We start from the raw sequence: 24,301 nt of genomic DNA on the forward strand, positions 1-24,301 counted from the left end.
TTGTGTGTGCAGGGGCGGAGTTAACAATTCAGGGGCCCTGGGTGACCTTGAGTTTGGGGCCCCCACTATAATGTATTTTTAAAAATATTTATTGTCTGTCTTTTTTTGTTTTGTTCTGGAGACACACACATCTCTATTTGAATTATGGTGGATTGGAAATTTGTCTTATTAGTTCGGTCGCCGACTAGAAAACCAGAACTGATAGTATTTATTTATTTTTTCTCTGGTACATTTACATTTTTGTTTAAATCTATTACATATGATTTTTATTCTGCTGTGATTCTGTTTAAATCAGGGTCAAACGGACGAGTTTGTTCTAATGTGAAAGAGCCGACAGTTTTGCTTTGACAGTTAAAATATGTTTGACAATCAGATAATATTTTGATGTTTTTTTTTTTTTTTTGTTTGTTTAAAAGTAAAACTCCTCTCATTTAATGTCATATTGAGAGAAAATCAAATCACTCTGAGGTCTTGGACATTAGTGACACTGAGGGAAATTGTTTGGGGCCCCTCCAGGTTTGGGGCCCCAAACAGCTGCCTGCGTTTGCCTGATGGTAGCTCCGCCCCTGCTCGTGTGAATTCAGTGTGAATCATGGATCTAAAATAAACTCCAGCTGAAGTCGTCGTCCGTGTGTTTCCAGTAAAAGTGAATAAATCCTGTTTAAGTGAAATGAGACACTTTAACACGTTTAAACACTTTAATATAAAAGTGACTCAGACACTTAGACTTTAAATCTTTATCAGATCTCGTCGTTTCTCGTCGTTTCTTGTTTCTCGTCGTTTCTCGTCGTCGTTCACGAGATGAAGGTGGAGCTGTCGGCCATCCTGAGCCCGTCCAGCGCCCCCTGCTGGGCGTTCACTTTGAGCATGTCCACCTCCAGGGGGTGGAGCCTCCCGGTCACCACCAGCGAATGGAGCGGCTCCCCCAGGTCACATGACGCCAGGTCGCGCAGACGAGCCGAGCGGATCACCTGGTCGTCTGAGCCGAGCCGAGCCACGCCCACGCAGACCGTGTCCTCCGTCAAACCTGCGCAGGAGACAAGACCCACGTCAGGTACGAGAAGAACGACGTCGGGTACGAGAAGAACGACGTCGGGTACGAGAAGAACGACGTCGGGTACGAGAAGATCGACGTCGGGTACGAGAAGAACGACGTCGGGTACGAGAAGAACGACGTCGGGTACGAGAAGAACGACGTCGGGTACGAGAAGAACGACGTCGGGTACGAGAAGATCGAGATTTTAAAAAACACCAAAAAAAACCACAACTGGGTCAATTTACGAATGAACGTTGTCGTGCTCCAAAGTTTTTCCTCATTTTGTTGACAGAATTCAAGAAAGAAAACAGCACATGAACAGCAAGTTAACATTTACTATTTCAGTTATAAGTTACTGTAATTATAAGAGACAAAATATAAATTAAAACAAATTAAATTTAATGTGTAAGTCGTTCATTCCCACAGCTCTAGATCTTTCAAAACATCATGTTGTTCCATAAATTAACCACTCGAGTAGAAATACAATCTTTTTTATGAGTTCTTCTCTTCATGTTCCTCTCAGGTTCTAGTGAGTCTCTGCTCAGGTAAATCCTGTAAACGAGGAGGAAGCAGATGATTCTCGGTTTGTACGTCGCTGCAGCTGTACTCAGGTCGACCAGATCAAAAACCTTAAGTACTTTTAGCTTAACAAAAAGAGGATTTGTCGGTGATTCACATGATTAATAATCCTAATAATCTTGGAGTAAACACATTTAGAAGTATTTCCCCAATATTTCCTCACAGTAGTTTAGATATGGAAGGAATTTTAGCAGCTTTGTCTGAATTATACTTACAGTGATCCCTCGCTATATCGCGCTTCACCTATCGCGGCCTCGCTGCTTCGCGGAATTTTTTACAGTGCTTTATTTTTTACAGTGAATCCTGATTGGCTTAGGGGCGTTACTGTTGTCTAGAAGTGAAAAAGGTTTATATTGGTTTTTCATTACACCCATGCCAACAGTTTTCGTTTCTGTACATTCTGCCAAATTTACGTTCGCAATTTTTCTCCGTGACAAAACCCACAATGTCAAAGAAACGTTTATAAAAATCTTCTTGCTCAGAAAAAGAAAGAGGCCAACAACTACCCATAACGATGTTCTTCTCTCGGAGAAAGACCCCTGCGCAGCCTTCAGTAGAAAAAGACGCTACAGCTACAGGAGTCAGGACGAAGAGGCGCAGCTGGAGGGACTGTGAAATACGCGAGTGACAATGTTTCCTACCTTGTATTCATTACTATATAAAAATATTGTTTTACAACACCGTTCTTTAAACTATTATAGTTATTTGTAAGAAAACGTTAATATTTCTATTTCTTTAACACATGTTGGGCCTGAAAAGAGGTTTTATTTTTTGTTTCATTCTGCAGTTCAGTATTGCATTGTAAAATCACAGTAAAAAATAAAGCTGACTACTTCGCGGATTTCACCTATTGCGGGTTATTTTTGGAACGTATCCCCGCGATAAACGAGGGTTCACTGTATTTGCATTTTCCGGTTACTTTACTTTACTTTCCAATAAAAAGTTTTGGCGTCACCGTTAAAGTCACATTTAAGGTCGAGAAAAATACTTGATGTGCGTCCGTTGCCCTGGAAACAAATGCCAGTTCCCCGAAGGATGAACCAGACTGAGAGACTTGTTTTTTTTTTTTTTTTTTTTTACATAAACACATCAGAGGAGGAGATCGGCTCAGCGTTTGCGGCGTGTTTACATTTATTCTTCACTAATGACTCGGTGTAAATTTCTACGTAGATTTGCTCTCGGGTCTTTCTCTTTCTTCTTTTTCTGAATAATAACATGGCTGAATCACGGGATCGTTGTTCCTGATTGGTTGACACGGCTCGTCCGGCACCTGAACATTCAAGACGCGCCGCAAAAACACAGGACGCCCGAAACACGCGTCCCCAGATTTTACGTGTGAACTGGACGCTGTGACGCTCGGGCTTTAGTGACAAGTCAGGTCTGTGGAGAGGTGAGACCACACAAAAGAATCAAGAGTTTAACATCATCTCAGGCACTCTTTTGGTCCCTCATGTCTTCTCCTCCTCACCCAGCCCCTCCCCTCCTCACCTAGCCCCTCCCTCCTCCTCACCTAGCCCCTCCCCCTCCTCCCCAGCTCCTCCCCTCCTCACCCAGCCCTCCCCTCCTCACCCAAGCCCTCCCCCTCCTCCCCTCCTCCCAGCCCCTCCCCCTCCTCACCTAGCTCCTCCCCCTCCTCTCGTCTCCTCTGGATGATCTGCAGGAGCTGCTCCACCGCCTGAGACACCGACATGAACCGAGGAGGTTCATAGATCTTCCTCCCCCTGAAACAAAACAACTACACAAGTTTTGTCCCGGTTCAGTCCTGGTTTAGTCCTGGTTCAGTCCCTGGTTCAGTCCTGGGTTATTCCCGGTTCAGTCCTGGTTTAGACCTTGTTTTAGTCCTGGTTCAGTCCCGGTTCAGTCCTGGTTTTAGTCCTGGTTCAGTCCTTGGTTTAGTCCTGGTTTAGTCCTGGTTTTTAGTCCTGGTTTAGAGTCCTGTTTAGTCCTGGTTCCAGTCCTGGTTTAAGTCCTGGTTCAGTCCTGGTTTAGTCCTGGTTCAGTCCCGGTTTAGTCCTGCTTTTAGTCCTGGTTTAGTCCTGGTTTAGTCCCAGTCCTGGTTTAGTCCTGGTTTAGTCCTGGTTTAGTTGGTCCTGGTTTTAGTCCAGTCAGTCCTGGTTTAGTCCTGGTTTCAGTCAGGTTTAGTCCTGGTTTAGTCCTGGTTTAGTCCTGGTTCAGTCCCAGTCCTGGTTCAGTCCTGGTTTTGTCCAGGTTTCTGGTTTAGTCCTGGTTTAGTCCTGGTTTAGTCCTGGTTTCAGTCCTGGTTTAGTCCAGTCCTGGTTTAGTCCTGGTTCAGTCCTGGTTAGTCCTGGTTAGTCCTGGTTTCCGTTTAGTCCTGGTTTAGTCCTGGTTTAGTCCTGGTTTAGTCCTGGTTTAGTCCTGGTTTAGTCCTGGTTTAGTCCTGGTTTAGTCCTGGTTTAGTCCTGGTTCAGTCCTGGTTCAGTCCTGGTTTAGTCCTGGTTTAGTTCTCGTACCTCATCATGTTCTCGATCGTTTGCTCCTTCACTTTTATGTCTGAAACCACAACAGATTTTACATTAAATAAAACTAAAAACACCAAACAAACCCACACGCTCGTTTCCATGGAGATGTCAAAGCTCTGCCTGGAATGTTCCAAAGTGCGGCATTTAATCAGACTATTCTATTAAACTGTTCTTCTCAGATCTTTTCTCCGTGTTTTAGTCGTTTCTTCTCTCTGACCCTCTGAAGTTTAGCTGGAAAAAATACTGAATACATTTTTGTACTACTAATATATTTTTTCAATATTTTTTATTCAGTGAGTAATAAACACGACACTAGTGATCATTTCTAGATCAGTGTTATAAACTTGGACTGACATTTCTTGGGAAACAAAGGGTTAAAGTTTGTATGGAGGATTTTTTAGTTTTTGTTTCCAACTGTCATTGAAAGTTTAAAACACCGTTACAGAGACGCAGCAGCTTTGTAATTATGATGAAAAAAAAAAAAAAAAAAAAAAAAAAGGATGAAAATCAATCAACTGTGGACGTGTTGAGGCCAGATAAACATCAGCCAATAGAAAACGAGACTCCCTCATTTTCTATTGGCTGTTGGGTCGTCAATCAAACTCCCTACGTTTCTAGTGTAAGTGACTCGTCGGCGCGCGGGGATTTCGTGGTTTATGCGGCGGTTCTTTGAGGCTTTTTTGAACTGTCTCTTCCTCGCAGTTCGCACAGAGTTTGTCGAGACGGCGGACGAGAATCCACGAGCAGCTCGCCGCAAACCAAAGTCGGTTTTTGAGGTCGCTGAAAGAAGAAGAGAAGAAGGGGAAAAGGAGCGAAGACAAACCGAGGTGATTCTTGGAGATGTCGTCCAGCGATGGCGCGAACGAAGCGGACGAAGGGTCTAAAAACTAAAGACACGTCAGTCGCTGAATTATTTCTAGACAGGTCACTTCAACGGTAATTCTGAACGCGCACTGGATGTAAACAAACGTGATTTCTAGAGTAAAAAGGCGGGAGGAGGAGGTGTTTCTACTGAGGCTGTGGAGGAGGAAGGTGGAGTCACACATGCACAACATTTGAAAAAGAACTGTCGCTGTGTTTCACTTCCCTTAAAAAAATCCTCTATACAACCTTTAATTAATGGAAATGGAAATGGACCAATCACAGTTTTTCTTCCAACTGTATCCGGGTAAATCAGTGACTCCCCCTGCAGCGCTGAACTAAACAAACACCTGCAGGAGCTTCGGTGGCTGGAACGACGACCCGAGCAACTCAAGTCAGTGTGGGGATGAGTTTGAGATTGACAGTTGTCTGAGCCAATCAGATTTCACGGAGTTATGGGCGGGATCAAAACATGACATCATCTTCCGGACCTTCGCGAATACAACGGTGAGAGTAAAAATAATCAAGACGGCAGCGTCCAAAAACCCGCTGGACGCGTCGGGGATGTCAGAGAGAAGAGGAAAGAACGACGAATGATTATTAAAGAAATATAAAAGTAAGCTTCATTTAATTTTTTAATTTATTTTTCTAATAAATGATGTCTTGATAGTCGGTACTTGGTCCTTGTGAAGGTCAAAGGTCCAGGTCCACGGTTCATCACTGTGTTTGAGGAATCTTTAATTTTTATTTCGCAAAGTCGTCTCCAAGACTTGTCGCTTTAAGACGTGTTCACATCGTGCGCGTCGAATCAATTGTCGTTGTCGTGTGCGTTTACGGTCTCGTGTGCGTGGTCGGTCGTCGTGGTGCGTTTATGGTCTCGTGTCGTGGTCGGTCGTCGTGGTGCGTTTATGGTCTCGTGTCGCGGTCGGTCGTCGTGGTGCGTCGGTCGTCGTGCGTGGTCGGTCGGTCGTGTGCGTTTATCTCGTTCCGTCGGTTCGTGTGTCGTCGCGGTGCGTTTACGGTCTCGTGTCGCGTCGTCGTCGCGTGGTGCGTTATGGTCTCGTGTCGCGGTTCGGTCGTGGTCGTGTGCGTTTACGGTCTCGTGTCGCGGTCGGTCGTCGTGGTGCGTTTATGGTCTCGTGTCGCGGTCGGTCGTCGTGGTGCGTTTACGGTCTCGTGTCGCGGTCGGTCGTCGTGGTGCGTTTATGGTCTCGTGTCGCGGTCGGTCGTCGTGGTGCGTTTACGGTCTCGTGTCGCGGTCGGTCGTCGTGGTGCGTTTATGGTCGGTCGTGTCGTCGGTCGTCGTCGCGTCGTGTCGTGTCGTGGTGCGTTTATGGTCTCGTGTCGCGGTCGGTTGTCGTGGTGCGTTTACGGTCTCCTGCTGCGTTTGTTTTTGCAGCGCTCAAACCTCCATCAATCACCTCCAGTCACTTTAACTGAGCCACAATAGAATAGAGACCCAAGAGACCAGACCAGGACTAAACCAGGACTAAACCAGGACTAAACCAGGTCTAAACCAGGTGTCTAAACCAGACTAAACAGGCAGGTCTAAACCAGGTCAGGAAACCAGGTCTAAACAGGACTAAACAGGCAGGACTAAACCAGGACTAAACCAGGACTGAACCAGGACTAAACCAGGACCTAACCCTGAACCTAAAAAACAGGACTAACCAGGACCTGAAAACCAGGGACTGAACCAGGACTGAACCAGGACTGAACCAGGACATTAACCAGGACTAAACCAGGACTAAACCAGACTAAACAGGACAGGACTAAACCAGGACTAAACCAGGCAGGACTAAACCAGGACTTAAACCAGGACTAAACCAGGACTAACCAGACTAAACCAGGAAAAGGAAACCAGACTAAACCAACTAAACCAGGACTAAACCAGGACCAGGACTAAACCAGGACTAAAACCAGGACTAAACCAGGACTAAACCCTAAACAGACTAAACCAGGACTAAACCAGGACTAAACCAGGCTAAAACTAAACCAGGACTGAAACCAGGACTAAACCAGGACTAAACCAGGACTAAACCAGGACTAAACCAGGTCTAAACCAGGACTAACCAGGACTAAACCAGGAAAAAACAGGTCTAAACCAGGTCTAAACCAGGACTAAACCAGGACTAAACCAGGACTAAACCAGACTCTAAACCAGGTCTAAACCAGGACTGAACCAGGACTGAACCAGGTCTAAACCAGGACTAAACCAGGACAGACAGACTAAACCAGGACTAAACCAAAGGTCTAAACCAGGACTAAACCGGACTAAACCAGGACTAAACCAGGACTCTAACCAGGACTAAACCAGACTGAACCAGGGTCTAAACCAGGACTAAACCAGGACTAAACCAGGACTAAACCAGGACTAAACCAGGACTGAACCAGGTCTAAACCAGGACTAAACCAGGTCTAAACCAGGACTAAAACCAGGACTGAACCAGGTCAGGACTAAACCAGGACTAAACCAGGACTAAACCAGGCTAAACCAGGGACTAAACCAGACTAAACCAGACTAAACCAGGACTAAACCAGGACTGAACCAGGTCTAAAACCAGGACTGAACCAGACTGAACCAGGACTAAACCAGGACTAAACCAGGACTAAACCAGGTAAACCAGACTAAACCAGGACTAAACCAGGACTAAACCAGGAACCAGTCTAAACCAGGACTAAACCAGGACTAAACCAGGTCTAAACCAGGACTGAACCAGGACTAAACCAGGTCTAAACCAGGACTGAACCAGGACTAAACCAGGTCTAAAGTGAATAAAATATTTGCCTGTATTTTGAGCTTCTTGATTCTGAATCGTCGTAAATATTTGTTAAATTAAATTTAAATCTTCGGGCGTCGTACACAATTGTAAAAATATGCTAATGAAGCACTTCCTGATATTGTCTGGTCTAAAGCAGGTCTAACCCGGGTCCCTGTGGACCACAAACAGGACCCGTCTAATTAGCCCCCCTCAGGACAGGACCCCCCCGAGTCCCGGTCTGGACCCCGGTCGTGATCCTGACTCGTCCTCTGGGACTGGACTCAGCTGTGAGACTGAACGTGAAATAAACGAGCCGAGACGCGACAGTGAAGGCATCGTTTATCAAGAGTCTCTTAACCTGATGAAGACCAAGACGAAGACCACAGGACCGGGTCTAGACCGGGGTTAGACCGGGGTTAGACCTGGGTTAGACTAGGCATGGTTTAAGTAAAGGTTTAGTCCTGGTTTGTGATCCAGGTTTAGTCCTGGTTAAGTCCTGGTTCAGTCCTGGTTTAGACCTTGTTTAGACCTGGTTCAGTACAGGTTTAGTCCTGGTTCAGTCCTGGTCTAGTCCTGGTTTAGTCCTGATTCAGTCCTGGTTTAGTCCTGGTTCAGTCCTGGTCTAGTCCTGGTCTAGTCCTGGTTCAGTCCTGGTCTAGTCCTGGTTTAGTCCTGGTCTAGTCCTGGTCTAGTCCTGGTTCAGTCCTGGTCTAGTCCTAGTCCTGGTTCAGTCCTGGTCTAGTCCTGGTCTAGTCCTGGTTCAGTCCTGTCCTAGTCCTAGTCCTGGTCTAGTCCTGGTTAGTCCTGGTCAGTCCTGTCTAGTCCTGGTTAGTCCTGGTTAGTCCTGGTTCAGTCCTGGTCTAGTCCTGGTTTAGTCCTGGTTTAGTCCTGGTTCAGTCCTGGTTTAGTCCCTGGTTTCAGTCCGGTCTAGTCCTGGTTAGTCCTGGTTTTTAGTCCGGTTCAGTCCCTGGTTAGTCCTGGTTAGTCCTGGTTCAGTCCTGGTTCAGTCCTGGTTTAGTCCTGGTTCAGTCCTGGTTCAGTCCTGGTTTCAGTCCTGGTCTAGTCCGTTTAGTCCTGGTTCAGTCCTGGTTTAGTCCTGTTTAGTCCTGGTTTAGTCCCGGTTCAGTCCCGGTTTAGTCCGGTTTAGTTCAGTCCGGTTCAGTCCTGGTTTAGTCCTGGTTTAGTCCGGTTTCCCGGTTTAGTCCCGGTTTAGTCCCGGTTTAGTCCTGGTTTAGTCCTGGTTTAGTCCTGATGAAGACCATGATGATGAGGACTGTGTTGTCGTGGTGCGTTCAGGGTCTGCGTGTGTGTGGGATTTTCATGAGTTTCAGATTTATTATTTATCAGTAAAATAAAGTGAAGTCACATCTGAGGAGGAAAAACACAAAAGAACAAACGGATCGAATTATCGTCATGGTCACTGGGACAGAGGACAAAGGACAAGAGGACAAGAGGACAGAGGACAGAGGACAAGAGGACAGAGGACAGAGGACAGAGGACAAGAGGACAAGAGGACAAGAGGACAGTAGGACAGAGGACAGTAGGACAGAGGACAGTAGGACAGTAGGACAGAGGACAGTAGGACAGTAGGACAAGAGACAGAGGACAGAGGACAGAGGACAGAGGACAGTAGGACAGTAGGACAGAGGACAGTAGGACAGAGGACAGAGGACAGAGGACAGTAGGACAGTAGGACAGAGGACAGAGGACAAGAGGACAGTAGGACAGTAGGACAGTAGGACAGTAGGACAGAGGACAGAGGACAGTAGGACAGTAGGACAGTAGGACAAGAGGACAGTAGGACAGAGGACAGTAGGACAGAGGACAGTAGGACAGAGGACAGTAGGACAGTAGGACAGGACAGTAGGACATGAGGACAGTAGGACAGGACAGGACAGTAGGACAGAGGACAGAGGACAGTAGGACAGTAGGACAGTAGGACAGTAGGACAGAGGACAGGACAGTAGGACAGAGGACAGTAGGACAGTAGGACAGTAGGACAGTAGGACATAGGACATGAGGACAGTAGGACAGTAGGACAGTAGGACAGTAGGACAGAGGACAGTAGGACAGTAGGACAGTGAGGACATGAGGACAGTAGGACATGAGGACAGAGGACAGTAGGACAGAGGACAGTAGGACAGGACAGAGGACAGAGGACAGAGGACAGAGGACAGTAGGACAGTAGGACAGTAGGACAGTAGGACATGACATGAGGACAGTAGGACAGAGGACAGAGGACAGAGGGACAGTAGGACAGTAAGACAGGACAGTAGGACAGGAAGTGAGTAGTGAGGACATGAGGACAGTAGGACAGTAGGACAGTAGGACAGTAGGACATGAGGACAGTAGGACAGTAGAGGACAGTAGGACAGTAGGACAGAGGACAGTAGGACAGACAGGACAGTAGGACAGTAGGACAGAGGACAGTAGGACATGAGGACAGAGGACAGTAGGACAGTAGGACATGAGGACAGTAGGACAGTAGGACAGAGGACAGTAGGACAGTAGGACAGAGGACAGAGGACAGAGGACAGTAGGACAGAGGACAGTAGAGGACAAGGACAGAGGACAGTAGGACAGAGGACAGAGGACAGTAGGACAGTAGGACAGTAGGACAGAGGACAGTAGGACAGTAGGACAGAGGACAGTAGGACAGAGGACAGTAGGACAGAGGACAGAGGACAGTAGGACAGAGGACAGTAGGACAGAGGACAGTAGGACAGAGGACAGTAGGACAGTAGGACAGAGGACAGAGGACAGTAGGACAGTAGGACACAGAGGACAGTAGGACAGTAGGACAGAGGACAAGAGGACAGTAGGACATGAGGACAGAGGACAGTAGGACAGTAGGACAGTAGGACAGTAGGACAGAGGACAGTAGGACAGTAGGACAGAGGACAGAGGACAGTAGGACAGTAGGACAGTAGGACAGAGGACAGAGACAGGACAGACAGTAGACGACACAGAGGACAGAGGACAGGACATAGGACAGAGGACAGAGGACAGTAGGACAGAGGACAAGAGGACAGAGGACAGTAGGACAGAGGACAGAGGACAGAGGACAGTGAGGACAGAGGACAGTAGGACAGTAGGACAGTAGGACAGTAGGACAGTAGGACAGTAGGACAGAGGACAGTAGGACAGAGGACAGTAGGACAGTAGGACAGAGGACAGTAGGACAGTAGGACAGAGGACAGGAGGACAAGAGTAGGACAGAGGACAGTAGGACAGAGGACAGTAGGACATGAGGACAGTAGGACATGAGGACAGTAGGACAGAGGACAGTAGGACATGAGGACAGTAGGACATGAGGACAGTAGGACATGAGGACAGTAGGACAGTAGGACAGGAGGACAGTAGGACAGTAGGACAGTAGGACAGAGGACAGTAGGACATGAGGACAGTGAGGACAGTAGGACAGTAGACAGTAGGACAGAGGACAGAGGACAGAGGACAGTAGGACAGTAGGACACAGGTAGGACAGAGGACAGGACAAGTAGGACAGAGGACAGTAGGACAGAGACAGAGGACAGAGGACAGTAGGACAGAGGACAGTAGGACAGAGGACAGAGGACAGTAGGACAGAGGACAGTAGGACAGTGAGGACAGTAGGACATGAGGACAGTAGGACATGAGGACAGAGGACAGTAGGACAGAGGACAGTAGGACAGTAGGACAGTAGGACATTAGGACAGTAGGACAGTAGGACAGGAGGACAGTAGGACAGAGGACAAGAGACAGTAGACAGGACAGTAGGACAGTAGGACAGGGACATGAGACAGAGGACAGTAGGACAGTAGGACAGAGGACAGTAGGACAGGAGGACAGTAGGACATGAGGACAGTAGGACAGTAGGACAGTAGGACAGAGGACAGTAGGACATGAGACATAGGACAGTAGGACAGAGGACAGTAGGACAGAGGACAGAGGACAGTAGGACATGAGGACAGGGACAGTAGGACAGTAGGACATGAGGACAGTAGGACATGAGGACAGTAGGACAGGACATGAGGACAGTAGGACAGTAGGACAGGGACAGAGGACAGAGGACAGTAGGACAGAGACAGGACAGACAGAGGACATGACAGAGACAGGACAGGACAGTAGTAGGACAGAGGACAGTAGGACAAGACAGTAGACACTTGAGGACAGTAGGACAGTAGACATGGACAGGACAGAGACAGGACATGGGGACAGTAGGACAGAGGACAGAGACGTAGACAGAGGACATAGGACAGTAGGACATGAGGACAGTAGGACAGAGGACAGTAGACAGGACATGAGGACAGTAGGACAGTGAGGACAGAGGACAGTAGGACAGAGGACAGAGGACAGAGGACGTAGGACAGAGGACATAGGACAGTAGGACAGTAGGACAGAGGACAGTAGGACAGTAGGACATGAGGACAGTAGGACATGAGGACAGTAGGACAGTAGGACATCTTGACTCACCCAGCAGACACAGCGTGTGCAGACCCATGGCTCGATTTTTACAGATTTTGTCGAAGAAACTTTCAGGTTTCCACGAGTCCGTCCAGAACACGAACGAGACCGTCTCCCCGAAGTTATACAACTGAAACAGACCAGACCTGGTTTAGTCCTGGTTTAGTCCTGGTTTAGTCCTGGTTTAGTCCTGGTTTTAGTCCCTGGTTTGAATTTGGTGTATCCTAGTTTAGGTCAGTCCTGGTTTAGACCCTGATTTAGTCCTGGTTTGGACCTGCTGTAGTCCTAGTTTAGGTTAGTCCTGGTTTAGTCCTGATTTAGTTCTCGTTTAGTCCTGGTTAGTTCTGGTTTTAGTTTAGTCCTGGTTTAGACCTGGTTTAGAGTCCCTGGTTTAGTTTCCTGGTTTAGTCCTGGTTTAGTCCTGGTTTAGTCCTGGTTTAGTTCTGGTTTACCTGGTTTATGGTTTAGTCCTGGTTTAGTCCTGGTTTAGTTTTTAGTCCTGGTTTAGTTTAGTCCTGGTTTAGTTCTGGTTTAGTCCTGTTTAGTTTAGTCCTGGTTTAGTCTGGTTTAGTTCCTGGTTTAGTCCTGGTTTAGTTCTTTTTTAGTCCTGGTTTAGTTTCCTGGTTTAGTCCTGGTTTGGTTTAGTTCTGGTTTAGTTTTTTAGTCCTGGTTTATGGTTTAGTCCTGGTTTAGTTCCTGGTTTAGTCCTGGTTTATGGTTTAGTCTTTTTTAGTCCTGGTTTAGTTCCTGGTTTAGTCCTGGTTTAGTTCTTTGGTTTAATCCTGGTTTAGTTCTGGTTTAGACCTGGTTTAGTTCTTTTTTAGTCCTGGTTTAGTTCTGGTTCAGTCCGGCATTGCAGTTTAAGTCACGTAAAGGGGAAACAGCCGTTAAGTTTTTTCCATTTTTCATTTAAACACAAAATCAAAAACTGAAAAAAAAAACAAATCATTTTCTGTTTTTTCATTTTGGTTTTGGAGACAAATAATGAAGAAAACTGTTCTTTTTTTGGTTTCTTATTTTTGGTTTTATTTTGAAAAACAAATGAACGAATGACACATGGATTAATTTACATGAGTTTTTTTTTTTTAATTCCAAATTAATTGACTGATTCGAGTTTCCATGGAAAAAATAATACTGAATTTAGTTTTTCATGTTAAACTGGTTAAATCGTTTTTATTTAATGTGTCTCAGCGTCTTTATTTGTTCATTTTTCTTCTTTTTTTTATGTTGTTTCTTCTGGACGTGTTTAAAAAATGATCTTTGTAGAGAATAAAAAGATAAATCTGTAGTTCTGTGATGTTTTAGGGGGAGGGGCGTCGTACGGAGCCCTGCACTCTGGGTTTAAAGCTCCCAGCGGAGTCTCATTTGCATGCCCCTCCCCCTCATTTGCATATTAACTGCTCCTCTGTGTGTGCGTATGCTAATGAGGCGAGGAGGACGCCGCGCTGTGATTGGTCGGTTCGGACGCAGTGTTATTGATGTGCTGAGGCGGCGGTGGATGCGTTCGGGGACTCAGTTAAATCCAACGTCCCTGGAGCAGATGGAGTCCAGAGTCCAGAGAGTTTAAGACAATTAGTGATCTGTCCATGTCCCCAGGTCATTATGATAATCACACTAACGACCTACGAAAAACTCTGACTTTCTCCTCTAGTTCTGGTTTATCCGTCCATTTTCTTCAGCTTATCGAGGTCGCGTCTCAGGGACATCAGTCTAAGCAGGGACGACCAGACTCCCTCACCCCAGACACTTCCTCCAGCTCCTCCAGGGGGACCCCGAGGTGTTCCCAGGCCAGTCCAGAGACACAGTCCCTCCAGTGTGTCCTGGGTCTTCCCCAAGCCTCAACTGGCTCCTCTCCACGTGGAGGAGCAGCGGCTCTACTCCGAGCTCCTCACTCTGTCTCTAAGGGAGACGCCCGGTCGCCCTGTGGAGGAAACTCATCTGTGTCTCTTGTATCGTGGATCTGGTCCTTCGGGTCATGACCAGAGGTGAGGGGAGGAACAGAGACTGACGCTAAATCCAGACTCAGCTGATCTTCACCACAACGAAAGATACAGAGACCACATCACTGCCCACGCCGCACCTGTCCACCTGTCAATCTCACACTGCACCTGTCCACCTGTCAATCTGCCCACGCCGCACCTGTCCACCTGTCAATCTCACGCTGCACCTGTCCACCTGTCAATCTGCCCACGCCGCACCTGTCCACCTGTCAATCTCACACTGCACCTGTCCACCTGTCAATCTCACGCTGCACCTGTCCACCTGTCAATCTCCCACGCTGCACCTGTCCACCTGTCAATCTGCCCAACTGCCACACCTGTCCACCTGTCAATCTGCCCACGCTGCACCTGTCCACCTGTCAATCTCACACTCCGTCCTCCTCTGACTCCAGAACAAGACTCCGAGATACTTGAACTCCTCCACTTGGGGCAGAGACTCTCCACCCGGAGACGACGAAACGCCTTTTTCCAGTCGAGAACCAACGGCAAAAGGACGACATCATCTACAAACAGCAGAGACGATCCTGTGCTCCGCAAACCGGACCCTCCGGACCCTGAAATTCTGTCCATAAAAACAATGAACAGAACCGCTGACAGGGGCGACAGGGGCGGCCCTGGCGGAGTCCAACATGCACCGGGAACAGGTCTGACTCACTGCAGAGACACAGCTCCTGCTCCGGTCACACAGGGACCAGACCCCAGACTCGCAGCAGACTCGCAGAGCGCCCCCCACAGGACACACGAGGGACACGGTCCAACACTTCTCCAGATCCACAAAACACATGTGGACTGGTTGGGCAGAGCGAACGATTATAAAGAGTTTTTTTAAGAAAACTGAAGGATTTTGAGCTGAGAAAAAGTTTAGGATCTGAAAACTGGTAAAAATCACCACAAAATCTGACATTTTTGAAAGTTGTCAGTCCCTGTCAACCCCTGTCAACCCCTGTCAACCCCTGTCAACCCCTGTCAGGCAAACATAAACAGTTTGTGTTACTTTTTGCTTTGTGAGAAAAATTCTCTGTGGGACGTTTTTTTTTTTTCGTTGAAGTTTCGGTGAGCGTCTCTGCACCGACTCAAGACAAACACAAACAACAACAGAAACACAGACACAGAGCCGTGACCTGCTCCTGTCTCTGCTCCTGTCTCTGCTCCTGTCTCTGCTCCTGTCTCTGCTCCTGTGTCTGCTGCTCCTGTCTCTGCTCCTGTCTCTGCTCCTGTCTCTCTGTCTCTGCTCCTGTCTCTGCTGTCCTGTCCTGTCTCTGCTCCTGTCTCTGCTCCTGCTCCTGCTCCTGTCTCTGCTCCTGTCTCTGCTCCTGTCTCTGCACCTGTCTCTGCTCCTGTCTCTCTCTGCTCCTGTCTCCTGTCTCTGCTCCTGTCTCTGCACCTGTCTCTGCTCCTGTCTCTGCTCCTGTCTCTGCACCTGTCTCTGCTCCTGTCTCTGCTCCTGTCTCTGCTCCTGTCTCTGCTCCTGTCTCTGCACCTGTCTCTGCTCCTGTCTCTGCTCTGTCTCTGTCTCTGCTCTGTCTCTGCTCCTGTCTCTGCTCCTGTCTCTGCTCTGTCTGTCCTGTCATCTGCTCCTGTCCTGCTCCTGTCTCTGCACTGCTCCTGTCTCTGCTCCTGTCTCTGCACCTGTCTCTGCTCCTGTCTCTGCTCCTGTCTCTGCTCCTGTCTCTGCTCCTGTCTCTGCTCCTGTCTCTGCTCCTGTCTCTGCTCCTGTCTCTGCTCCTGTCTCTGCTCCTGCTCCTGTCTGTCACCTGTCTGTCACCTGTCTGCTCCTGCTCCTGTCTGTCACCTGTCTTTCACCTGTCTGTCACCTGTCTTTCACCCGTCATTCACCTGTCTTTCACCCGTCATTCACCTGTCTGTCACCTGTCATTCACCCGTCTTTCACCTGTCTGTCACCCATCTGTCACCTGTCTTTCACCTGTCATTCACCTGTCATTCACCTGTCATTCACCCGTCTTTCACCTGTCTTTCACCCGTCTTTCACCTGTCATTCACCCGTCTTTCACCTGTCTGTCACCCGTCTTTCACCTGTCTGTCACCTGTCTTTCACCCGTCCGTCACCTGTCTGTCACCTGTCTTTCACCTGTCTTCACCTGTCTTTCACCCGTCTTTCACCTGTCTTTCACCTGTCTGTCACCTGTCTTTCACCCGTCCGTCACCTGTCTGTCACCTGTCTTGTCACCCGTCTTTCACCTGTCTTTCACCTGTCTTTCACCTGTCTTTCACCCGTCCGTCACCTGTCTGTCACCTGTCTTTCACCTGTCTGTCACCTGTCTTGTCACCCGTCTTTCACCTGTCTTTCACCCGTCTTTCACCTGTCTTTCACCCGTCTTTCACCTGTCTGTCACCCGTCTTTCACCCGTCCGTCACCTCTCTGTCACCTGTCTTTCACCCGTCTTTCACCTGTCTTTCACCCGTCTTTCACCTGTCTTTCACCCGTCTTTCACCTGTCTGTCACCCGTCTTTCACCCGTCCGTCACCTCTCTGTCACCTGTCTTTCACCCGTCATTCACCTGTCTTTCACCCGTCTGTCACCTGTCTGTCACCTGTCTTTCACCCGTCTTTCACCTGTCTTTCACCCGTCTTTCACCTGTCTGTCACCTGTCTTTCACCTCTCTGTCACCTGTCATTCACCCGTCTTTCACCTGTCTGTCACCCGTCTTTCACCCGTCCGTCACCTGTCTGTCACCTGTCTGTCACCTGTCATTCACCTGTCATTCACCCGTCTGTCACCTGTCTTTCACCTGTCTGTCACCTGTCTGTCACCCGTCCGTCACCTGTCTTTCACCCGTCCGTCACCTGTCTGTCACCTGTCTTTCACCTGTCTTTCACCCGTCCGTCACCTGTCTGTCACCTGTCTTTCACCCGTCTGTTCACCTGTCTGTCACCTGTCTTTCACCCGTCTGTCACCTGTCTTTCACCTGTCTGTCACCTGTCTGTCACCTGTCATTCACCCGTCTTTCACCTGTCTGTCACCTGTCATTCACCCGTCTGTCACCTGTCTGTCACCTGTCTTTCACCTGTCATTCACCCGTCTGTCACCTGTCTGTCACCCGTCTGTCACCTGTCATTTCACCTGTCAGTCACCTGTCTGTCACCTGTCATTCACCTGGAGTCCGCAGCAGCCGATGCTGTTCATGATGGAGGCGTTGTGAATGACTTTGTAGGGGATCCCAGCCTGAACGGCCCTGAGCACCAGGTCACTGTGAGTCGTGGCTCTGAAAAAACAAAACAAATACAGATTTTAAAACAGAACAGGTGTTTCCAGGTGTTTCACAGGTGTTTCACAGGTGTTTCCAGGTGTTTCCAGGTGTTTCCAGACCATTTGTGAAGTAAAAGAAATGAAAAAACAAAACACTGAGGTTAAATCTGATCTGAGCCAGAGAGAGAGATGGAGAAAAAGAGGAGAGGAGAGAGAGAAGGTGCTGGAAAAGGGAGAGAAAGAGAAGAGATTCACAGAGGGAAAAGAAAGGATGAGGAAGAGAGAGCGATTGATCGAGAGAGACCAAGTAAAAGTAGGAGAAAGAAAAGAGGAGAGAAGTGATGGCGAGTGAAAGGAGAGAGAAGAAAGGAAAGTGAGAGAGGAGAAGACGGAGGAGAGACAAAATAAAGAGAAGAGAGAGAAGAGGAGGAGAGAGAGAGTAGTGGGAAGGGAGGATGATAGAGAGAGGGTGCTGGAAAAGGGGAGAGAAAGAGGAGAGAAGGGAGGACTGATGGAAGGAAGGGCAGAGAAGAGAGAGAGAGAAAAAGAACAGAAGAGATTGAGTGAAAGAAGGAGAAAGAAAAGGAGAGAGAGAGGACAGAAAGAAGGAAAGAGAGAGAGAGAAGGACAGAACGAGAAGGAGAGAGAAAAAGAGAGCAGGACAGAGTGAGAGAAGGAAAGAGAAAAAGAGAGAAGGACAGAGAGAAATAAAGAGAGAGACAAGGACAGAGAGTTAGAAGGGAAGAGAGAAGGAAAGAGAAAAAGAGAGAAGGACAGAGAGGCGAGAGAGAAGGAAAGAGGATAGAGAAGGACAGAGAGAGAAATAAAGAGAGAGAGCAGGACAGAGGAGAGAGAGAAGGAAAGACAAAAAGAGAAGGACAGAGAGAGAGAGAGAAGGACAGAGAGAGAGAGAGAGAGAGGACAGAGAAGGAGAGAAAGAAGGAAAGAGACAAAGAGAGAAGGACAGAGAGGCCAGAGAGAGAGAAGGAAAGAGAGAGAGAGGACAGAGAAAGAGTGAGCAGGAAAGAGAGGAGAGAGAAGAACAGAGAGAGAGAAGGAGAGGGAGAGAGAGTGATGAAAGGGCAGAGAAGAGAGAAAAAGAACAAAAGAGATGAAGTGAAAGCAAGAGAAAAAAAGAGGACAGAGAGAGAGAGATGGATCGGCGGGTGAAAGGAGAAGAGAGAGAGAAAACAGAGAGAATAAAAGGAGGTGTAGAGAGAGAAAACAGAGAGAGTAAAAGGAGGTGTAGAGAGAGAGAGCAGAGTGGAGACGTGGTCATCTCCAGTCTCCTGAGGTCAGAGGTCAGAGGGTCTGAGTGCAGAAGAAGAAGAAGAAGAAGAAGCTGCTGCTGCTGCTGTGGTCGCTCGGAGTCTGTGGGATTTTTCCAGGACTCGTTTCCATGGAGACGTCTCATGTTCTTCTCCTGGATCAAACCGGGTGATTTCACTCCAGAAACTTCCAGCACGAAACGAGAGAAGAAACCACGAGACAAACTGTAATTACAGAACGAAAGAACGAGTCTCTGTCAGAATCTGAACCGGCAGCAGAGGATTCGACCGCAGAAAGTTTACAGACGTGGACGGAGGGAAAGAGACGTCCCCACGGCAACACATCCAGTCAAATGAAGCTCACTGAGGCCTGCAGTCTCTATTCATCACAAGAGACGAATCAAGAAGACGTTTGGAAACATGTGGTGACAGCTTCCGGCGGGTTCTGTTTGTGGTAGAGCCCGACCGATATATCGGTTGGCCGATATTATCGGCTGATATGGGCACCTGGAGGCATATCGGCTATCGGCCGATATGCTTGCTGATATGGGCCGATATTTCACGTGGGCATGTTATACCTCGTTATAAAGCTTAGACTCTCTACATTCTGTTCATTTAATCCAATTTACAGACAGATAAATGTCCTAATATGTGGCTCCACATCAGTATTTATCTACGGAGTCATTTGTCTGTGTGTGTCGTACTGTCCCTGAACACACCACAGAGTCACGTGTGTTTGTTTACACCTGCAGACACAGATCCAAACACTGAGATTATTTTCTTTTTACGGACAATCGGTTTGAGTCTGGATTAAAAGGACATTTATTAGTGCAGATTTGTGATGTGGGAGGAGCCTGTGTGAGCGGTGAGTGTTGGAAATATGTCGACTCTGAAGCTAGTTTTTGTCATTTGTTATGGGTTAGCTGCTGTAGCTCCCGCACATAAACAGACTGTTTTCTATTGGTTTGTTCTAAAGTGATTATATTGTTTCGTATATTTGCTACTGGACCTGCACTGATGTAAATGAGCTGTGAACAGACGTGTGAATTATGACATTTGCACATATAATTAATTACCGCGGCGCGCACGTATTTACGGCTAAAGGCTAATAGCGCTACTTTCTTTACTAGTTATGGGTCGGTCGCGAACGAAATGACTCTTAGAACCGACTCTTTGAAGGGAACGACGGGAGCCTGATCCTTATTGGGAGCCGTGTTTTCTCTTTCTCTCACTTTTTTTCTCTTCACGCCGCGTGCAGATTCGTGGTTTGACAGCGGCAGCGGCTAAAAACGAAACTTTGAGAAATTTGCGTGTACGTAGGATTAAAAAAAAAAAAAAGAGCATAGACAGTTTAAAATAAAGTCCCGGTTTAGTCCTTTTTCAGTCCTGGTTCAGTCCTGCTTTAGTCCTGCTTGCAACAAAACAATCTGAAGAGCCACTTGGGAGCCAAAAGAACCAGCAGCTTTTAGTGAGTCGAGCCAAAAGAGCCGGTTCTCTAAAAAGAACTGGAATAAACATCACTAGTGTCTAGAATGTGATGCAAAAATGCCATTAGTCCAACTGTCTGTAAATATGATGTAAAGAGGCAGAATAACAATAAATGTTGCCTAAATAAACCCAATTTAAAATCCACCAGAGCCAAACCTAAGTTTTTTAAACAATTCAACATTTACAGTGAATTTTTACATCACTAAATATATCGGCGATTATATCGGCAGCTCCAACTCCCATTATATCGGTTTCATATCGGCCACAACAAAATCCATATCGGTCGGGCTCTAGTTTGTGGTCGTAAATATTGTTGTAGTATGAAAAAAAATGGTCTTGAAGTCGGTCGAAAGACTAAGAACAGCTTCGAGACAGGTTTTTTTAAGCGGTCTTGGTCTTGTCTTGGACTCAACCGCGTTTGGACTCAGTCTTGTCTCGGTCTTGAAAGCTTTTGGACTTGGTCTGGTCTCGGACTCGGTCTGGTCTCGAGACCAAGAACGGCCTAGAGACCACTTTTTTGCGGTGTTGGTCTCATCTCAGACTCAAGCACACTTGGACTCGGTCTTGTCTCGGTCTTAGTCTTGTCTCGGTCTTGAAGGTGCTTGGACTCTGTCTTGTCTCAGTCTCAAAATGTTTGGACTCGGTCTTGTCTCGGTCTTGAAGGTCTTGGACTCTTGTCTCTTGGTCTTGAAGGTCTTGGACTCGGTCTGTTCTCTTGGACTCGGTCTTGTCTCGGTCTTGAAGGTGCTTGGACTCGGTCTCGTCTCGGTCTTGAAGGTGCTTGGACTCGGTCTCGTCTCGGTCTTGAAGGTGCTTGGACTCGTCTCGTCTCGGTCTTGAAGGCGCTTGACTCGGTCTCGTCTCGGTCTTGAAGGCGCTTGGACTCGGTCTCGTCTCGGTCTTGACTTGGACTCGGTCTCGTCTCGGTCTTGAAGGTGCTTGGACTCGGTCTCGTCTCGGTCTTGAAGGTGCTTGGACTCGGTCTCGTCTCGGTCTTGAAGGTGCTTGGACTCGGTCTTGTCTCGGTCTTGAAGGTGCTTGGACTCGGTCTTGTCTCGGTCTTGAAGGTGCTTGGACTCGGTCTCGTCTCGGTCTTGAAGGTGCTTGGACTCGGTCTCGTCTCGGTCTTGAAGGTGCTTGGACTCGTCTCGTCTCGGTCTTGAAGGTGCTTGGACTCGGTCTTGTCTCGGTCTTGAAGGTGCTTGGACTCGGTCTCGTCTCGGTCTTGAAGGTGCTTGGACTCGGTCTCGTCTCGGTCTTGAAGGTGCTTGGACTCGGTCTTGTCTCGGTCTGACACTCGACTTTTGATAAAATAAAGACAGATTTATAAAAACATTGAGATATTTGCGCCAAAACTGTAAAATCCAAATAAATGTCAAAAACGACAAAGATGGTCTCGACTTGGTCTTGATTTGGTCTTGACGGGTCTTGGTCTTGGTCTTGTCTAATCCTGGTTAGAGCAAAGTTCAGAGGTCAGAGGTCAGGGGTCAGGGGTCAGACAGATTTATGCAGAGCTCATGGAGAAGAACACTGACCCTCTGACCCTTTTATTTGGATTAGTGACTTGTGAAGCTGCTGATACGATACAAACGTCGACACACTGAAGTTTTGATTTGATAAAACAACATGTCATGTCATTCAGCTCCAGTCAAATGAAGCTCACTGAGGCCATCAAGTATAATCTCTATTCATGTTGACGTCACAAATCAAGATGACGTTTGGAAACATGTGACGACAACTTCCTCTGGGTTCTGTTTGTGGTCGTAAATATTGTCATAGTACGAAAAAAAAAAACTGTCTTGAAGCCGGTCGAGAAACAAAGAACGGCCTCGAGACCAATTTTTTTGCGGTCTTGGTTTCATCTCAGACTCAACCGCGTTTGGACTCGGTCCTGTCTCGGAGCTGAAGGCGTTTGGACTTGGTCTCGTCTTGTTCTCGACAGCGTTTGGACTCGTCTCAAGTATTAATCTGTAGAATGTAGAATGACGTCACCTGAAACTGAAGCTGTAGGATTTGGTGATGGGATTTGGATTCAGGATTGTTGTGGGGCTGATTTCGTGATTATTCTGATGTGGTTTCAGGGTCCGGACTCACCCGAAAGGATCTCCCACCACCAGGAAGCCCACGTCCGTCGTGTCTGCGTCCTTCAGGATCTCCTCCGACCCCTGCTCCACCAGGTCCCGGTCGGCCAGGATCAGATCTTTACCGTAAAACTCCTCCTGAACCAGAAAACACACAAATAAAACCGAGTCGTGTAAGAGCAGAGGTCCCCAAAGCCCGGACCAGGGACCAGAACCGGGTCTAAACCAGGTCTGAACCAGGTCTGAACCAGGTCTAAACCAGGTCTGAACCAGGTCTGAACCAGGTCTAAACCAGGGCTAAACCAGGTCTGAACCAGGGCTAAACCAGGTCTAAATCAGATCCAAATCAGGTCTAAACCAGGACTAAATCAGGTCCAAACCAGGTCTAAAATAGGACTAAATTAGGACTAAACCCGGACTAAACCAGGATTAAACCAGGACTAAACCAGGACAAAACCAGGGCTAAACCAGGTCTAAACCAGGTCTGAAACCAGGTCTAAACCAGGTCTAAATCAGATCCAAATCAGGTCTAAACCAGGACTAAATCAGGTCCAAACCAGGTCTAAATTAGGACTAAACCCGGACTAAACCAGGATTTATCCAGGATTCAACTAGGTCTAAACCAGGACTTAACCAGGACTAAACCAGGACTAAACCAGGTCTAAACCAGGTCTAAACTAGGTCTAAACCAGGTCCAAACCAGGTCCAAACCAGGTCTAAACCAGGACTAAATCAGGACTAAGCCAGGATTAAAACAGGACTAAAACAGGATTTATAAAGGACTAAACCAGGATTCAACTAGGTCTAAACCAGGTCTAAACCAGGTCTAAACCAGGACTAAACCAGGACTAAACCAGGTCTAAACCAGGTCTAAACCAGGTCTAAACCAGGACTAAACCAGGACTAATCTACAGAACGCTCCATCAGCTCTTTACTATAAAACTCCCCCTGAACAAAAACACAAATAAAAGTCGATGCTCGTCTCTTTACTCCTGAAAGCTCAAACTGCGCTTCCGTCCGTCTGAGCCCCGTTTACCAAAAGTGGAATCAGAAAATGTTTATTGATCAGCGTTAAAAGTCCGTGGGTGATTTGTTCTTTTTCAAAAAATTAACTGGGAAAACTGTTTGTTATTTCATTATTCTGGTTCAGTGGCATTTTAGTCTTATTTTAGTCCTAGTTGAGTCCTGGTTTAGTCCCGGTTTAGTCCTGTTAGTCCTGGTTTAGTCCTGGTTTAGTCCCAGTTCAGTCCTGGTTTAGTCCTGGTTTAGTCCCAGTTTAGTCCTGTTGGTTTAGTCCTGGTTTAGTCCCGGTTTAGTCCTGGATTTAGTCCTGGTTTTAGTCCTGGTTTTAGTCCCGGTTTTAGTCCCAGTTTAGTCCTGGTTTAGTCCCGGTTAGTCCTGGTTTAGTCCTGGTTTTAGTCCTGGTTTAGCTTTTAGTCCTGGTTTAGTCCCGGTTCAGTCCTGATTTAGTCCCGGTTCAGTCCTGGTTTAAGTTCTGGTTTAGTCCCGGTTTAGTCCCAGTTTTAGTCCTGGTTTTGGTTTAGTCCTGGTTTTAGTCCTGGTTTTTTAGTCCTGGTTTTAGTCCGGTTTTAGTCCAGTTTAGTCCTGTTTTAGTCTTGTTTTAGTCCCGGTTCAGTTCTGTTTTAGTCTTGTTTTAGTCCCGGTTTAGTCCCGGGTCTCACCAGTTTGTCTTTGCCCACGGTCAGGATGGAGGTGTAGGCCTCCAGATAAACCCGGGAGCAGCGCTTCACCGCGGCCAGACCCTTCACCGTGATGTCCTGGGCGTCCCCGAGCCCCAGACCGATCAGGTACAGCACCATGGCCGGGAGAGGAGCGAGGAGAGGGAGAGGAGCGAGGAGAGCCGGGGGAGAGGAGCGAGGAGAGCGAGAGGAGAGAGACCGGGGGAGAGGAGCGAGGAGAGCCGGGGAGAGGAGCGAGGAGAGCCGGGGGAGAGGAGCGAGGAGAGCCGGGGGAGAGGAGCGAGGAGAGCGGGGAGAGGAGCGAGGAGAGCCGGGGAGAGAGGGGAGAGGAGAGCGGGGGAGAGGAGCGAGGAGAGCCGGGGGAGAGGAGAGGAGAGCGGGGGAGAGGAGCG

At 47.9% G+C, this 24,301-nt stretch overlaps 1 protein-coding gene across 1 annotated transcript; it reads right to left on the reverse strand.

Moving 5' to 3' along the window:
- Positions 1-679: 679 nt before the first annotated feature.
- On the reverse strand, positions 680-24,087 carry dph5 (diphthamide biosynthesis 5). The gene is made up of 7 exons (XM_055164823.1): positions 23,892-24,087; positions 22,223-22,347; positions 17,280-17,388; positions 12,174-12,294; positions 4,087-4,126; positions 3,233-3,336; positions 680-1,027 (listed from the first exon to the last, which is right to left on the reverse strand). Exons 1-7 carry the CDS (start codon positions 24,027-24,029, stop codon positions 795-797), a joined length of 870 nt encoding a protein of 289 aa, XP_055020798.1. The 5' UTR covers positions 24,030-24,087; the 3' UTR covers positions 680-794.
- Positions 24,088-24,301: the final 214 nt, after the last annotated feature.

This window comes from Boleophthalmus pectinirostris, unplaced genomic scaffold (genome assembly GCF_026225935.1).
Source record: "Boleophthalmus pectinirostris isolate CB_2022bp ecotype Guang Dong unplaced genomic scaffold, ASM2622593v1 HiC_scaffold_7, whole genome shotgun sequence".
NCBI classification, from domain to species: Eukaryota; Metazoa; Chordata; class Actinopteri; order Gobiiformes; family Gobiidae; genus Boleophthalmus; species Boleophthalmus pectinirostris.